Below are 18,354 nucleotides of genomic sequence, written 5' to 3'. Positions count from 1 at the left end.
TGCAACATTTCCATTCTAGACTCCTGAACCAATCCTTAGACGGGCTGGGCATGGGGGTTGGAGAGAAATGTGAAGGACCAATCAAAGGTGTGAGAATTCTTGCAGGGTACTGCCCAATATTGAAATCTTGATGGTGTCATCAATGGTATATAAAGTCGATGCACTATGAGAGAAAGGGAGAGCTGCTAAAAATTACCAACACGGGGAAAGCTGCTAAAAATTACCAACAGAAGGAGCTGCAAAAAGATCACCAAGAGCAACAGCTGTCCAAAAATGACAAAAGTAGGTTTGCTGAAGTTTCATCTGGGTGGAAATATTGCCGGGGAGACTAGAAAAGCAGAGGCTGTGATTCTTCACGGGAGCCAGAGAGAGAAGAGAGGGAGAGAGAGAGAGGTGCTCTGGGATCCAAATGACTGAAGTGCTGACTAGAATCCTGTTTTTTCCTACAAGCGAAGCTAATCAGTCCCTTTGAGATTTGCAAAAGTAAGTAGATTGTCCAATAAAAGTCAGTGGGGGATCCATTTAATTAACCCATTCCCTTTCATTGGTGGGTTATTTTCCATTAGTGGGTGGAGGTGGGGAGGAACTGTGTAGAACCTTAGCCCATTTGACTTAAAATAAATGGAATTAATTCCCATTTAGCAAAACACCCGCAGTGATTTTTGTTGACATTCGAAATGAGCAAAGCTCATTCCCAGTGTATGCTGAAAACTATAGCCTGTAATTTAATTGGGTAATCCTATTTTTCCTCTTGACGCCGACTTCTTTAGGAAGAGTGGTGTCCTTGTTCCTAAACTAAAAAATCCCTAAATTACCAACTTCCCCAACAGAAGACCCTTAAGTGGAGGTGGTCTGAAATTCCTAAATCACAGCCCACTTTACGGTCCAACTTCCCCAACACAGGCTTTTAAGTGAAGGGCAGTCTGAAAATCTCCAATTCCTAATCATCCCCATGTTTCTGTCCAACTTCCCCAACACAGGCCTTTAAGTGAGGGGGGTCTAATAAACAAAATTCTAAACTGTTCCCACTCCCTAGACCTGACAATTGAATAGAAGGGTGCTGCATGTAATTGATGCTTGGGTTTTTGGGGCTGGTGGAGAAGTGCTTGCAAAAGTGAGACCTCCTATATCCAACACTTAAACTAAACTGCTAGCCAATTTACGCGTGCAGGAAAATCGAAATTGCACAGCACTGCTTACGTAAATTAATTTTTTTCATTGACCAGTGTTAATTAGTCCTTGTTAATTAGCCCTTGAATTGAAATCTGTATAAAGGATTGTGATCTGTGTTTCTCCATTACCTATAATTCAAATAAATATAAATATCTTTTCTGTACACCGGCCAGGTTCTTGGCTCATTGGTGGCATAGGGGGAAGAATCCAAGGGGCATGGTATGAGAGCTGAATTAAACAGTTTGTTGTGTGACACCTTGGGGAGGTAAGGAACTCCCCTCCCCGTGCTGAGGTTGGTCTCTCAATAAACCGTTACAAACTTTGGGTCACTTCTTGAGAATGAATCGTTCAAGTCCACTGAACGCCTATGAATTTCGTTATTTGCCTGTGTGAATGTTGCCTGTAGTCAGGAGCCAGTAACACAGATTATTCTCATTCTAATATGACAATATGTGGCTATTTTAAGGGAAGGTGCTTATTTTTAAAACTGAAATTTGTTTACAAAGACTCAAAATATAAACCCACTCGAGTTCATAGCTTGATAAGTGTTGCATTCACTATCAAGTTTTGGTTTTATTTCCTATACTTTACAAGCCAAAATCCTATAAGAATTTTGGAAATTACAAATTGATGGGGACAAAAAACGCTTCACCTGAGGGCCAATATTGCATGGTTTATCTAAAATGCATGCAGCTGTAAAAAGAAATAATATATCGGAATAACTTGATGTGTGTGACTGGATAAGAAGATCATGGCTGGGCGCTCACTTTCTTGCCTCCAAGAGTCGTTCAGGTAGTTTATACCACACTGCACACAAATACAAAACGAATACATCTCATACCAAATCAGTAAAATGTTAGGAACTTTTTGAATGACAAGTACTCATTTGTTTACATGGTGTCAGGACATCACGAGATTGGTGTGGCAGATAATGTTGCTAAATGTATTGTATTTAATTTCGTTAACATAAATCGCAGTCTCAAAACACAAGTGCTGGAGTATAGACATGGGTCAATAAAGGTAACTGTTAATGACAAGCAAAGAAAAACAAAGCCCTTGGGGGAGCTTTGCATATTACATGTGAGGAAAATTACACCATCAGAAATTCCTCCCGAGCAAGGTGGCATCATTTATACAATTCAGACATACTTTAGGTGTGAATTGGTGGCAGTGGTAGCATATTTCTAAGCACACAAATATTGGCACGTTATGTACACTTCTTTTCCTTCCTTAATAACTGTGAAAAATGAATAATATGTTCCATTGTTGTGCATGGCAAAATCACGCAGGTCAGATGCAAAAGCAATGCCAGGGACATGAGGACACACAACCCAGAGAGGGCCATGTATGTGCATCCCTTTGCACAGGTGTGAAATGCTGGCCGCAGGCATAGCTGGTCCTGGTGCATTACACAGCAGCACTAAGGGCACACTGAACACTTCATAGAAGGAACATGGAGAAACCATTCCTTATGGGCACCTCCTGTCACTTCAATAAATACCAACAAGCCTTCTTGCAAAATAACGAAGTCACTAATATTGGTTCTAGAAAACAGGCGTCTCCCCCCAATGCTATACACTTACTTTGCAGTGAACGCCCAGATTTGTGAAAAGTAAAGCATATGTTTTGGTGGTACTGGGAAAGAGGTGCCAGAACAGGACGAGTCCTTCAATTGTCAATGGAACGCAACGGCATCGGCGTTTGCTCCCCGTGGTTAATAGATCATGCAACGTTGTGTGTCCCAATGCAGCAGCAGCAGCAGCCAACACACGGAAGGAACAGCGCGACATGTGCCCGTCCGTGCACTGCGGCTGCCCATGTTCTGGCTCTCACTCCAAAGGGGCTGTAACTAGAAGACACAGGGCCCGATTCACAGTGAACAGTTCCACCCCCCCCCCCCCCCGGGGAAAATAAGCCCCCTTCTAGCTTTGCGATCTGCGCACCGTGTCACAGCGCTCGTCCGCATCCAGCAGACCTGAAGCCACACGTTACACTTCACACTGTTATAAACATGATATACTCTCTATTTTGTGGGAATAATTATGATACTACAGCGTTTAAACATTTCAGCGTTTTCCACATTTTCTCTTTTAAAAAGTTTTGACACATTCTTCAAAAGGAATCAGCTTCCAGTTCTCTCCTGAAATGGAGGTGGACTGATAATCAGACGCACCCCGATATTTGTCACGCCACTGTTGATTTATTCATGGAATGATGTGGACGGTAAGAGTGGGCAGGGACTAGTAATGATCTCTACCCGTTCTCACATTTGACACCAGACAGATTTCCGTCCCCTTTTTCTGCGCACACGGATGGCTTAGCAAATAGCAACAGTCCCAGTAGTACCCTAACATCTACTCATCTTGCGTCTATCTGTTCCCTCCCCGAGAGCCTGCTGAATGTACACATACATGTTCTCTGCAACATCTCATTATTCATCATGCATTGATTGTGTTCGCTATGAGGCAGACATGGCATCTTTCTGACTGGCTTTTACAGAAGACCTATCATCCACATTTCTTTCATTTCCGAGCACCCTCATTATTAAAAGCAATACATAAATATATTACATAAAGCCTCCTCTTCAAAGCCATAAAAACAGCGCACACCCAACCCCAAATACCCCAAAGGAAACTGGACATACCGTGGCACAGCTGATGACATCATAGTTTGTTTTCCTGTACTGGTTTTCGTGCATCTGAAACAAACAATGACCTCATCAGCTGCATGGTGGTATGCTCTTTTTGTGGGGCATGGGGGGTGAGGAGGTCACATATAGGCATATTATCATTAAAACGCAGAAAATACATTAAACAATGATCTTAGGTGAGATAAACACAGGTAAATTTAAATGGATGTCAAATAGGGACTTAGCCTGGGCTCCTTCCCCGCCAAGCAGCAATACAAAACATCTTCAATTTGCTTCCCACACATTCCCCCCCCCCCCGCCCTTCATGTCACTTTGTCACTTTTCTCTTGTACTTCGGTGTGCCGCCATTCATTTGGCACCCATTGTTTGATGAGAAGACGGATAGCTGAGGGATGACTGGAATTGTGGCAGACAGGGCACCGAGGAGGTGCCAGTGGGGGTATTTTGGTTTTCTGCTGCCCTAGGCCCAAATAAGTGCATGCGTCCCACCCCCAACTTTACTCCACCTCTGCCAGACTCTGCACCGTCACCAGATTTTGCCCCTTCAACAAACTCTGTCCTTGTCCAAATTATGCCCTTTTACCCCCAATTTTAGCTCGATAAATTATAAGGATGTTTTTCAGGTTACAAGGATTAGAAAGTTATTGCTCCCTCTCTATTAATTCAAACCTGTCATCTTCTATGTTATGTTAGTTGAAAGAGTGTTTTTGGATCTCTGCTGCCCAAGATTTGGAGAAGGCAGTGTGTTCTACAGTTGAGTGCACTAGAGGTAATTGCTGCAGCTACTTGTCTACTTTCGGTTTAGTCCAAAAACAATCTTTTAGAGGAGGTGATAAGAACATAAGCTGTATGCCAACTGGACACAAGTGAGAGAAGTTTGGAATGCTAATATCTGGATTCTCTCACAACTTGCCTGCTTTCACTTTATGAGAAGCACCTAGACTGGTATGTAATATTAATGCAATATAGATGCATTTCTACATCCGGTCTTGTCAAATGGTAAAGTTTACATATGAAATATAAGCAAGTGGTACAGGCACATCTTATAAAAATGTTGAATGTTGAATCAAAATAACTCAACACCCTTCTCATGGTTACAGCTCTGGTGTTAGCAGGATGCAAAATGAAAAGAAGACAAGTTACCTGCTGCAACTGATGTACCTCCAGTCCCTTGGCCTGGGACACCATTAAAATATGGAAAATCACAAGTGAAATTTATAAATTCTGCTTACACATGAACACCGCAGTAAAATAAAGACAGTTAGAGAAGGTCCTTGGAATCTTTGGCTGTACATTCTCACGGTAGAGTAATGACATGGATGTCCCTGAACATTCATGTGTGGGAAGCAACAGCATTCTTCGTAGCTGCGCAATGCAGGCACCTTTTATAACAAATGAAGTGGTGCAGACTGTTTACAACATTGCTGCTTGTGCAATTGTTCAAAATACCCAACGCTCGAAGAGTAAAATTGAGCAATGGATCAGGCGCTCCGGCACAATTTCACCTTTGTGGGTGTGGTGTAGACTATGGGTCTTGCCAGCTGGCTTTAAGGTCATTTAAAATGGTTGTTAGCTCCGTAGAGCTGGTTGGACTGTACAATACATAGGAACATTTTGAGATCTGTGAGTATACATATAGATGTCCTGGTGTCGTTTGAAGTGCTGTTTCACAGTAAAAGTCCTACTTTGTATTTAAAATATAATTAATGTAAAGATTACTTGGAAGCGGTTCCTAAGCATCGAATGCAAAACCATTGCAAAACAAATGCATAGAAAAAATGCATTTATTTTAATGGGGGCTCGCCCCCAAACCTGTTTTTTACCCTTTAGAACGCTTTATAGTAAAAAAAAAAAACCTTTACCTACAAAAAAAACTCTTCGATGCATTTTTTTCGATGCTTTTGCATTCAATACTATGTATTCGATGCAATGCCTGGATACCTGTGGAAGCATTACAACTATGCATTGTATGACATACTTTTCAGTTGGTTCTCCTGGTTGTACGGAGCGTGCAGCAGAATGTCATCAAAGAAACATGATACACCCAACAGGGATGCCATTTGCCAGTTTAGCACTGAGCTGCTTCTGTAAAGATGGCTGAATGAATATCTTTACGGGACACCTTTACAGCTGTTAAACAGTGTGTACCTGTGCCACACAGTTTTTGTTCTCACCCTTCTATGGCTTTAGATATCCTTTCACTTGCGCATTCAGTTTTACTCTTCGCCATTTTAACTTCTCTACGATCTATTCCATGCTTGCACCTTTTGGGCGGCTACGGATCTCTGAAATGCGGGGGGCCTAGGAGGGAAATTAGTGCTTGCTTCTGAACATCATTTAGTGATACCTGAGCAAACTCTGTGCTTGTCTTAAGCATAAGCATGCATTTCATATTGTAAAATGATGCATCATTTTTAACCTCTACTTTTCCGAAGGGAAAACCTTCATTTTTGCAATGGTTTAAAAATGCATGCCATGTATTTGAACATAAAAGTGATTGTTTAACACAGTGTATGTGTGAATTGATTAGTAAGAATTCCAAATATAATGTGAAGTGGAACCAATAAAACCAATGAGGTTTTGGCTCTTAGCCATATTAAAGAGCATTTTGGGGAACTATGAATGACCAACAAGCTTTAGATCTGTCATATATGCCTGTGAGAGTTGTATGACTGAATCCCTAAATACCTACGGCACGCTGGGTTTGGTATGCATTTCCTTTTTATAAAAAACAAAACTCACCCTTAACAATAAAATGTTTGCAAATATCAAGCATACATACACATTTGGCCATCAAACACTTAAGCTGTCAGAGTGGAATGTATGCTAATAGCTCAAAATGACTTGCAGTGTTGTGGATGAGCCAGACTCTGAGAAACAAAATTGGCTTTATATTAAAAAAAATACAACAAGTAAATTGAAAGTAAACTGCAATAAAATGCTGCTCCTCTGGCAATCTGCTGCCCTAGTCCTGGGCCTAGTTGGCCTTGCTGTAAATACGTCTATAGGTGGTGCCACACACAAGGGCGTGGTGATGGCTCAAGGAAGATTGGTGGTGACTGAAAAGGAGTTTGGATGATGGGCGGAGAAGTCGAATTGCTTCGGGGTTGAATTGAAGTGATGAGTGATGGAGCAGAGAACTGTCTAAGGGAGGAATAAATAATGTGATGTCTTATGGGGGTCTAGAAAGGTAGTTGAAATGATTAGTAGGCAGTGGCTGAGGAATGAGTGGGGTGGTGGGAGTGAAAATTGAGAAATACAAACAATGGATTTGAAGACATTCCATCAATTAAGGATGAGCAAGCGCTGTGAAGAATTCGACCATCTGCCCGGGGAGTGTGCGCTCGCCTGAGCTTTTTTTTTAACATTTTTTAGGAAATGGAATGATTGGAGATCAACCTCAGAAAATATGTGCAGCAAATCTGCACACATTTTCCTATGCTTGCCGCACAACAAACACATAGTCAAGTGTACTCCGGGGGGACAGAGCCTACAGGCGCAGTCATGTCACATTTAGCTAGAATGTTGACAGCCACTGGTACATCAAAGCATCTCAGGAAGGGGGAAGGCAACACCTTCCTACTGCCATGGCCAGCATAATTAAATATCAAAGGCTTCATGGATTCGCCCTGTTCTATCGTCCAAGTTTGGTGTGGTTTAAGCGCATACTGATGAGAGTTTAACGAAGCAGGACTGTGAAGAGGCCTGGTCACAGAACTAACACAAGGGACAGGAACTTAACACCTCTTATATATATATGCAAGATGTCAACTTGAAGCTAGGTCCCACCCCTCTGCATGAAGGGCAGTGAATGTCATGCCTGGGACTACTATTTACAGTAGGCAACCCCTGAAGGGAACCCCCTTTCAGAGGAAAGAAGTAATTTGATGGAGACAGAAAGTCTGTTCTCGCTACAAACTTCAAGGGAGAACTGCACTTTGATCAGGAGTCACAGAGAGCTCAATTAGTCAGAGACACTTTGATCCACAACAGAGAGAAAGATAGGTGGGACTTAGTAGTACATGTTGTCACCCCTTACCGTTCCTGTTGCAAAGTGCTCTGGTTATGACCTTACGCATAACAGAAGACTGTTGGAGGGGACCCAGGATTGGTTCATTAAAGTAGGCTTAGCCTGCACCAATCACTGGGGCCCATTTGGCTTTTAAAGAGGGTTGAGCCCCTCTTTTAGCAGATCATCCGACGACTTTGAAAGGAGTAAGAAGAAGGACTCATTTGGTCCCTGGCTAAAGGTACAGTCTGCCTTACGATTTCTGCCAGTGAAGGAAGGCCAGGATTTCCAAGAGGCAAGCAAGATCCCTCCCCTAAATATCTCCCAGGGAACAGAGCGAGATAACGATTTCAGAGGACCCGTCCAGCAGCTCCAGTACCGGTACGCAGCCAGCACACAGTGTGCCCTGCTAGGTTCTGCCAGCAAACTTCCTAGGTGGGAAGTGCCAGAGAGTCTCTGAACAAAGGACAAGGCTGTTGCCTGCAAACACTCTCCTCAGCTTTGGGGCTTCCGCCTTAAAGGATGACACAAGCCCTGCGAAGATAATAGGAGGAGTGCCACAACAAGCATCAACAAGCGTCCATTTTTAATGGACAATTTCGAGGCAGTCGAGCCCTCGACACGCGACCGACTGCACCACTGACTGTTGTCACACTGCAGTCACTCAAACCGTCCGAGACGCCTCGACCAGGGTTCCAGATCTGCCAAACAGCACATATACAGCGATTCTTGACCATGAGTCGCTGTGTTGGCCAGCCTAGCTTGCCGAATTACTGCGGCCTGGTACCCGCAGCTGGCTCCCATCTTGAACTCTGTTGCAGGAGCTGCAAGGCGTTCTGGAACCGACCCAACGCTGTCAAGCATCAAGATCACCTCCAGCACCTGGTAGAGTGTGGTTCAGTCCCCCTGGTCCTCCAAAGGCTTCTAGTGACATTTAAGACCCCTTCCTCCCTTGGTGCTGAAATCAAATAACCTTGAACAGTTAAGACTGATTGCTTTACCGACTATCCTCCTGTCAGTATCCAGAGTGCATCCCTTTATTTCATGAAACTGTCTGTCCTCTGTGTTCCTTTACATGGTGGGCTGAATTTTGAAGTGTGTTATAAATAACTGTCTGTTGTAATACTAATAAAGTAGATATTTTTATACAACCTTGACAGGACATTCCCTTTTATCATTGGGTAATAATTGTATTTTTGCTGTGTTGCAACTAACCAACAAGCCACGACCTTGCAGAGAAAAGCCTGCCGTTCCGTCTATGTTACTAAAATTGGACAAGAAGGTTTATAATTTACTTGTGTTTCCAATCTGTTCACACCCCTTCTGGTGTACTACAGGTGTGGGGCTATTGATGGTTTAGAAACTGATATTCATCCCTGCACCATTGATGCCCCGGAAGTTGATAAATCACAAGCGCTATTCATATGTTTTTCAGAATGCCAAGTGCTGAACTTGTTTTCAGAATGATCAAAATTCGGCCACTATTTCGGTATCTCTGTACAATGTTACATCAAGTCCATGATGAATATTTGTTGAAATTCTGCCAAAAATATGGGTATACATATTTTATCACATGTTCTCTGTGGCGCACTAGTTACGTTGGTTGCATGTTATTCATGATGTGTTAGTGTGACAAAAGGACTACTGCTGTTTAGGAGTATAGGGATGTGTAGTAGCTACAGCACCTATTCAGCCCAGCACTACTACTAACCCAGCAGTGATTCCAATCATAAAGGTGAAACAGGGACAGCTGGACAGGTATATCTCCTTTGCCTCTGTTGGTAACGTGAGATGAGGCAGGCTATAGCTGTCAGAAGTTATGTGAGCTGGCACAGATGCAACACACTCAACAAATGCTGTGGCTGTATAATTGCATAATCTCAGCAGCCACCATGACATAACTACACATAGCTCATATTTACATTTTATTGTGCCAAATATTATGTTGTGAACCCGAGAGGCAGAAATTTAAAACGCTAAATTGCAGATCATCACCAAAGGTTATTGAAAGGCAGTGCAATATGACAACAGGTAGCCTTTGAAGCTCAAGATGGAGAGAAAAGGTGGAAAACATGTCTGATTTCAGGAAAGTTTCCCCACTAGTCATACAACTTTCTGTATAGCAGAAAAAACAGTATATGTGGCAACTGTTATACACAGCTTTCAGCCTCTGAACGGCTGTTGTTTTAAACACATTGACCGTTAAATTACCATGTGGTCAAGTAAAGATAAGGCTGCTATAATAACACTCTTTTCGCTCACATAGGAAAATGGAATCCCATAACTAACTACAACCACTGTGAACAAGTGTTGCTGAAAGACTCATTGCCTTCTCAACTCTATAAACTCTCAATTAAAGCATAATTCTCAAAGAAGGCTACTTCGCACAACCTTTCCTGCTCCATAGCCTCCTGGCTAAAACAATCCCCTCAGCATTAAAACACCCCATTACTTCCAAGGACACGAAACTTACCAGTGATGGCAAGCAATTCCTGCAGCAAGTAACTACCTACTCTGGAATATGCAGGAAGTGGCTAGATGCACCGACACTCGGTGCTCCCAAACCACCATGATGTACATCGCAACGTACCAGCACCAATACTGCTACGGTAGCAAAGTGGCACTATTTATAAAACAAGGTAGTCTTATAGTTGCCCCTTTCTTCAACTTGTGGTACCAGTATTGCTCAGGACAAGTGTCGGGGGCAGCCACAGGGGCCTCAGTTAAGCCCAGAATGTTAGGAAAATGCAGTTTCTGAAAACAGACATGGGGATTAAATAATTGATCCATCAGTGGTAGGTTTAACGGTCAGCACACTCAGCACTTCGAACCTCCAGAACTCCAAGTTGTCTTGGGTGGCAAAAACTGCCACAGCTGGCAGAATAGTTCTACTTTGCATAGTACTGTTCCACAGTGGCCAATAACAAGAGAGAAAAAAGTAGCAACCTGCTGAGGAAGAATTGCATTGTGGGGTGTCTTAATGAGATGAAGAGAAGACCACTCTCTACCATGTCCATGGCCGATTGCTTATTGGTACAACCTCAGGCTGTCTGTCTACACATTTTCTGCAGCTGGGCAACTGGAAGTTGCCATGCACTAAAGGAGGTCAGGCTTGGGTCCTGAGCTTGTTGTGCCATGTTGGAATGTAACTGCACTTAAGCCCCAATAAGGCTAATGCGTCTCTGGGTTTGCTTATCTTCCTGATCAGAAGGGAAGCGGCCTGGCACTTCCAGGAAGCCCCAACAAGGCTAAGACATCTCGGGTTGCTTATCTTCCTGATCAGAAGAGAAGCGCCCTGGAAATTCGAGGAAGCTTCAACATGGCTAACGCATCTCTGGGGTTGCTTATCTTCCTGATCAGAAGAGACAGTTGTGTGTGATATTACCATATTTACCGAAAAACAAACGGGGGGATTCAGCCCCCTAAAATCCCTCTTTCGCCACCCACACCCTTCCCAGCACAACACACACCAAATCCACACACATACGCTCTCAAAAACACTGTAACACACAGACACACAAACACAGACACTCACCTGACACTTGTGTGCGTCAGGGGCTGACAGATCGATTTAGACAGAGCGGTCATTCTGAATCCATCTTTTTCCATCTTTTCCAACTCTGGGGTTGCTTATCTTCCTGATCAGAACGGAAGTGGCCTGGCATTTCCACAAATCCCCAACAAGGCTAAAGCATGCCTTGGGTTGGTTGTGTTAGTGGTGAGAATGGATGTGGCCTGGCACTTCCAGGAAGACCCAACAAGGCTAAAGCATGCCTTGGGTTGCCTGTGTTAGTGATCAGAAGGGATGCAACTTGGCACTTCCAGGAAGCCCCAAAAAGTCGAATGCATCTCTGCGGGTTGCTTATGTCCCTGATCAGAAGGGAAGAGGAATGGCACTTCCAGGAAGCCCCAACAAGGACAATGCATCTTTGGGCTTGCTTATCGTCCTGATCAGAAGGGAATTGGCCTGGCACGTCCAGGTAGCCCTAACAAGGCTAAAGGGTATCAGGTAATATTATCCCAACCAATAATATCGCCATATATATGGTCGTGGGGTAAGGCCATAGGCGATATTATTGCTGGGGATAATTTATGGGCTAAATGGGACCAGGGGTTGCAGAGGTTTCCCCCGCAGGATCTATAGCTTAATATCACCGCAAAAATATGGCAATATTTTTGTATGCCGATATTTTTGCGGAGATATTAACACATGGAACCGGCTAAAGCATGTCTTTGGTTGCTTGAGATAGTAATGATAAGGGATGCGGCCGGGACTTCCAGGAAGTCCTAACAAGGCAAACACATCTCTGCGGGTTGCTTATGTTCCTGATCGGAAGGGAAGCTATCTGGCACTTCCAGGAAGTCCCAACAAGGCTAAAGCATGTCTTGGGTTGCTTGTGTTAGTGATGATAAAGGATGCGGCCGGGCACTTCAAAGGAGTCCCAACAAGGCGAACACATCTCTGCAGGTTGCTTATGTTCCTGATCAGAAGGGAAGCAGCAAGGCACTTCCAATAAGTCCAAAAAAGGCTAAAGCATATTAGTGGTTGCTTATCTGCCAGATCAGAAGGGAAGCAGCCTGGCACTTCCACAAATCCCCAACAAGGCTAACGCATCTCTGGGATTGCTTATCTTCTTGATCAGAAGGGATACGGCCTGGCTCTTCCAGGAAGACCCAACAAGGCTAAAGCATGCCTTGGGTTGCTCGTGTTAGTGGTGAGAATGGTTGTGGCATGGCACTTCCAGGAAACCCCAAAAAGGCTAAAGCATTTCTTGGGTTGCTTGTGCTAGTGATCAGAAGGGATGCGGCCTGGAATTTCCAGGAAGCCTGAACAAGGCTAAAACATGTCTTGGATTGCCTGTGTTAGTGATGAGAGGGGATGCGGCCCAGCACTTCCAGGAAGACGCAACAAGGCTACCGCATCTCCGGGGTGGCTTATCTTCCTGATCAGAAGGGAAGTGGCCTGGCACTTCCAGGAAGCCCCAATCAGGCTAAAGCATTTCTTAGGTTGCCTGTGTTAGAGATCAGAAGAAATGCAGGCTAGCACTTCCAGGAAGCCCCAAAAAGGCTAAAGCTTGTCTTGGATTGCTTATGTTAGTGATGATAAGGGATGCGGCCCGGCACTTCCAGGAAGTCCCAACAAGGCGAACGCATCTCTGTGGATTGCGTATGTTCCTGACCAGAAGGGAAGCGGCATGGCACTTCCAGGAAGTCCCAACAAGGCAAACGCATCTCTGTGGGTTGCCTGTGTTCCTGATCAGAAGGGAAGTGGCATGGCAATTTGAGGAAGTCCCAACAATGCTAACGCATCTTTGGGCTTGCTTACCTTCCTGATCAGAAGGGATGTGGCCTGGCACTTCCAGGAAGCCCCAACAAGGCGAACGCATCCCTGCGGGTTGCTTATGTCCCTGATCAGAAGGGAAGCGGCCTGGCACTTCCAGGAAGCCCCAACAAGGCAAACGCATCTCTGGGATTGCTTATCTTCCTGATCAGAAGGGAAGAGGAATGGCACTTTCAGGAAGCACCAACAAGGCTAAAGCATGTCTTGGGTTGCCCGTGTTAGTGATCAGAAGGGATGCCCCCTAGCATTTCCAGGAAGCCCCAACAAGGCGAACGCATCTCTGGGTTGCTTATGATCCTGATCAGAAGGGAAGCGATCTGGCACTTCTAGGAACCCCTAACAAGGCTAAAGCATGTCTGTCGTGCGTTGCTTGTGTTAGTGATGAGAACGGATGTAACATGGCACTTCCAAGAAGCCCCAAAAAGGCTAAAGCATGTCTTGGGTTGCCTGGGTTAGTGATCAAAAGGGATGCGGCCTGGCACTTCCAGGAAGCCCCAACAAGGTGAACGCATCTTTGGGCTTGATTATCTTCCTTATCAGGAGGGAAGAAGCCTGGCACTTCCAGGAAGCCCCAACAAGGCTAAAGCATGTCCTGGGTTGTATGTGTTAATGGTGAGAAAGGATGCAGCCTGGCACTTCAAAGAACCACTGACAAGGCTAAAGTATGTCTTGTGTTGCTTGTGTTAGTGGTGAGAAAGGAAGCGGCCTGGCACTTCCGAGATGCCCCAGCAAGGCTAAAGCATGTCTTGGGTTGCTTGTGTCAGTGATCAGAAGGGATGTAGAGTGGCACTTCCAGGAAGCCCCAAAAAGGCGAACGCATCCCTGCGGGTTGCTTATGTCCCTGATCAGAAGGGAAGAGGAATGGCACTTTCAGGAAGCACCAACAAGGCTAAAGCATGTCTTGGGTTGCCCGTGTTAGTGATCAGAAGGGATGCCCCCTAGCATCTCCAGGAAGCCCCAACAAGGCGAACGCATCTCTGGGTTGCTTATGATCCTGATCAGAAGGGAAGCGATCTGGCACTTCTAGGAACCCCTAACAAGGCTAAAGCATGTCTGTCGTGGGTTGCTTGTGTTAGTGATGAGAACGGATGTAACATGGCACTTCCAAGAAGCCCCAAAAAGGCTAAAGCATGTCTTGGGTTGCCTGGGTTAGTGATCAAAAGGGATGCGGCCTGGCACTTCCAGGAAGCCCCAACAAGGTGAACGCATCTTTGGGCTTGATTATCTTCCTTATCAGAGGGAAGAAGCCTGGCACCTCCAGAAAGACCCAACAAGGCCAAAGCATGTCTTGGGTTGCTTGTGTTAGTGGTGAGAATGGAAGCGGCCGGGCACTTCCAGGAAGCCCCAACAAGGCTAACGCATCTCTGGGGCTGCTTATCTTCCTGATCAATAGGGAAGTGACCTGGCTCTTCAAGGATGCAGCAACAAGGCTAAAGCATTTCTAGGGTTGCCTGTGTTGGGAATCAGAAGGGATGTGATATGGCACTTCCAGAAAGCCCCAACACGGCTAAAGCATGTCTTAGGTTGCTTGGGTTCGTGATGAGAAGGGATGTGCTCTAGTCCTTCCAGGAAGCCACAGCAAGGCTTGTCCTGGGTTTCTTGTGTTAATGATGAGAAGGGATGCAGCCTGACACTTCCAGGAAACCCTGACAAAGCAAAAGCATGTCTTGGGTTACTTGTGTTAGTGGTGAGAAGCGATGCGGCATGGCACTTACAGGAAGCTCCAACAAAGCAAAAGCATGTCTTGGGTTCCTTGTGTTAGAGGTGAGAAGGGATGCGGCCTGGCACTTGCAGGAAGCCCCAACAAGGCGAATTCATCTCTGCGGGTTGCTTATGTTCCTGATCAGAAGGGAAGCATCCTGGCACTTCCAAGAAGCCCCAACAAAGCCAAAGCATGTCTTGGGTTGCTTGTGTCAGTGGTGAGAAGGGATGAGGCCTGGCACCTCCAGGAAGCCCCAACAAGGATTAAGCATCTCTGGGGTTGCTTATCATCCTGAAAAGAAAGGAAGTGACCTGGCACTTCCAGGAAGTCCCAACAATGATGTGCATCTTTGGGCTTGCTTATCTTCCTCATCAGAAGGGAAGCGGCCTGGCACTTCCAGGAAGCTCCAACAAGGCAAGCGCATCTCTGGGGTTGCTTATCTTCCTGATCAGAAGGGATGCGGCTGGCACTTCCAGAAAGTCCCAACAAGGCTATAGCATGTCTTGGATTGCTTGTGTTAGTGATGAGAAGGGATACACCCTAGAACTTCCAGGAAGCCACAACAAGGCGAAAGCATGTCCTGTGTGGCTTTTGTTAATGGTGAGAAGGGATGCTGCTTGGCACTTCCAGGAAGCTCTAACAAGGCTATCACATCTCTGGGGTTGCTTATCTTCCTGATCAGAAGGGAAGTGGTCTGGCACTTCCAGGAAGCCCCAACGAGGCTAAAGCATTTCTTGGGTTGCTTGTGGTAGTGAGGAGAAGGGATGCGGCCTGGCACTTCCAGGAAGCCCCAACAAGGATAAAGCATTTCTTGGATTGCTTGTGTTAGTGATCAGAAACGATGCGGCCTGGCACTTCCAGAAAGCCCCAACAAGGGTAAAGCATGTCTTGGGTTGTCTGTGCTAGTTATCAGAAGGAATGTGACCTGGCACATCCAGGAAGCTCCAACAAAGTAAACACATCTCTGGGATTGCTTAACTTCCTGATCAGAAGGGATGCAGCCTGGCACTGCCAGAAATCCCCAATAAGGCTAAAGCATGTCTTGGGTTGCTTCTGTTAGTGATCAGAAGGGATGTGGCCTGGCACTACCAGGAAGCTTCAACGAAGCTAAAGCATGTCTTGGGTTGATTGTGTTAGTGGTGAGAAGGGATGCAGCCTGGCACTTCCAAGAATCCCCAACAAGGCTAACGCATCTCTGGGGTTGCTGATCTTCCTCATCAAAAGGGAAGGGGTGTGGCACTTCCAGGAAGCCCCAACAAGGCTGAAGCATGTCTGTCTTGGGTTGTTTGTTTTAGTGATGTGAATGGATGCAGCATGGGACTTCCAGGAATCCCCAACAAGGCTAACGCATCTGTCGGTTTGCTTATCGTCCTGATCAGAAGGTAAGCAGCCTGGCACCTTCAGGAAGCCCCAACAAGGCTGAAGCATGTCTGTCTTGGGTTGCTTGTGTTAGTGATGTGAAGGGATGCAGCATTGCACTTCTAGGAATCCCCAACAAGGCTAACACATCTGTGTGTTTGCTTATCGTCCTGATCAGAAGGTAAGCAGCCTGGCGCTTTCAGGAAGCCCCAACAAGGCTAAAGCATGTATAGGGTTGCCTGTGTTAGTGTTCAGTAGGGATGCAGCATGGTACTTCCAGGAAGCCCCAACAAGGCTAAAACATGTATTGGGTTGCTTCTGTTAGTGATCAGAAGGGAGGCGGACTGGCACTTCCAGGAAGCATCCAACAAAGCTAAAGCATGCCTTGGGTCACTTGTGTTAGTGGTGAGAAGGGATGCAGTCTGACACTTCCAGGAAGCCCCAACAAGGCTAAAGCATGTCTTGGGTTGCTTGTGTTAGTGATGAGAAGGAATGTGGCCCGGCACTTCCAGGAAGCCCCAAGAAGGCTAAAGCATGTCTTGGGTTGCTTGTGTTAGTGATGAGAAGGGATGTGGCCTGGCACTTCCAGGAAGCCCCAACAAGTCTAAAGAATGTCTTGGGTTGCTTGTGTTAGTGGTGAGAAGGGATGTGGGCACTTCCAGGAAGCCCCGACAAGGCTAAGGCATCTCCTGGTTTGCTTATCTTCCTGATTAGAAAGTACGTGGCCTGGCACTTCCAGGAAGCCGCAACAAGACTAAAGCTCTTCTTGGGTTGCCTGTGTTAGTGATGGGAATGGATGAGGCCTGACACTCCCAGGAAGCCCCAACAAGGCTAAAGCATGTCTGTCTTGGTTTGCTTGTTTATTTTTTTAATTTTATTGACTACATTTATAATACGCCCAAACCCGTGGGGGTCACTGCGAAGTTACAGATATCTTTGCATGAATGGGCTTAATTCCAGTCAGTGCATTACAGTAGGTACAGTATAAGTAATTACAGTTTCAATCCAACAGGTCATACAAAGTGCAGTATTAACATTTGCAGAGAAGGATCACGATGCATAAGATACGATAGAGACAGTGGCTGGTTAGGAAGGTAACCATGAGAGTGACGGTTGGTCGGCTAGTATTTATTAAATAACCACGTTTTTAGAGATTTCTTGAAGCAGTGGTGAGAAGGCTCCAGTCTGTTTTGTAGCGGGAGAGTATTCCAGATTTTGAGTGCCATTATTGGAAAGCTACTCCCCCCTGCTCTAGAGCATTTGAAGCGTAGGGTAGAGAGGGGCGCTTGTTTTCTAGATCTGAGAGTTCTGGATGTCTTATTCAGTGTAACTAGGTGCTTTTTTTGCTAGCCATTTATGGGTGACACATAGCGTTTTGTAAATGATTTTAGCTTTGATGGGTAGCCAGTGAGCTTCTCTCCTGATGGTGGAGATGTGGTCAGATTTTTTTAGTCCAAGGGCTGCTTGCAGCTCTTTATTTTGCAACAATTGCAATTTAGCGGGGTTGGCATTAGAGGTTCCTAGCATAAGTATGTTACAATAATCTAGCTTTGTTAGGATGAGAGCTCTGGCTAGGGTGGTGCAGTTGTTTTCCGTGAGAAATTGTCTATTTAAGGCAATTAATTTAGTGGTGTAGGAAGTGGCAGAGGATAGATCATTCATATGTTTGGACATTGTGAGGTTAGCATCTGGGTATACTCCTAGAGGTTTGACTTGTTTTAGCACTGGAATGGGAGTCCTCTCAATGTTAATTGCTGAGTAGTCAGGTGTACAGTACTGATTTTGGCTGGGGAGCCCGCAATGAGAACCTCAGATTTCTCATTCCTGAGGCAGAGACTGTTGATTGCACTTCCAATTATGGCACAGATTTTATTGATCATGATTGTATCAAGGTCGTAGTTGCCCGTAATGGGGATGAGAATCTGGGTTTCATCTGCAAAAGTTGTATAGATGACACCCATGGCATCCAAGGCAGCGAATAGAAGCTTTGTGTACACGTTGTATAGCGTTGGCGAGAGGCAAGAACCTTGTGGAACTCCTAGTGGTACTGGGATGGGGTCTGCCGCTTCATTACCAATAGAAACCCGGGATGTTCGATCCGCGAGGAAAGATTTAACCCA

The 18,354-nt window shown here is 45.3% G+C and overlaps 1 protein-coding gene across 12 annotated transcripts in view; it reads right to left on the bottom strand.

Annotated features, from left to right (window-relative positions):
* Positions 1-18,354, bottom strand: part of NFIX (nuclear factor I X) — a 2,606,865-nt gene that overhangs the window by 1,909,989 nt on the left and 678,522 nt on the right. For 11 of the 12 annotated variants that reach the window (XM_069604191.1, XM_069604190.1, XM_069604198.1 and 8 more), the window contains exon 3: positions 3,818-3,871. The exons of the other annotated variant lie outside the window; for it this stretch is intronic. In XM_069604191.1, coding sequence (XP_069460292.1) covers positions 3,818-3,871 — 54 coding nt within the window. The remainder of the gene's footprint in view (positions 1-3,817; positions 3,872-18,354) is intronic. 12 annotated transcript variants of the gene reach the window in all.

Source organism: Ambystoma mexicanum, chromosome 3q, assembly GCF_040938575.1.
Source record: "Ambystoma mexicanum isolate Mex_15411 chromosome 3q, UKY_AmexF1_1, whole genome shotgun sequence".
Classification (NCBI taxonomy): Eukaryota; Metazoa; Chordata; class Amphibia; order Caudata; family Ambystomatidae; genus Ambystoma; species Ambystoma mexicanum.
Note: the sequence above shows the minus strand (reverse complement) of the source record. Positions and strands in the feature narration are given on the sequence as shown.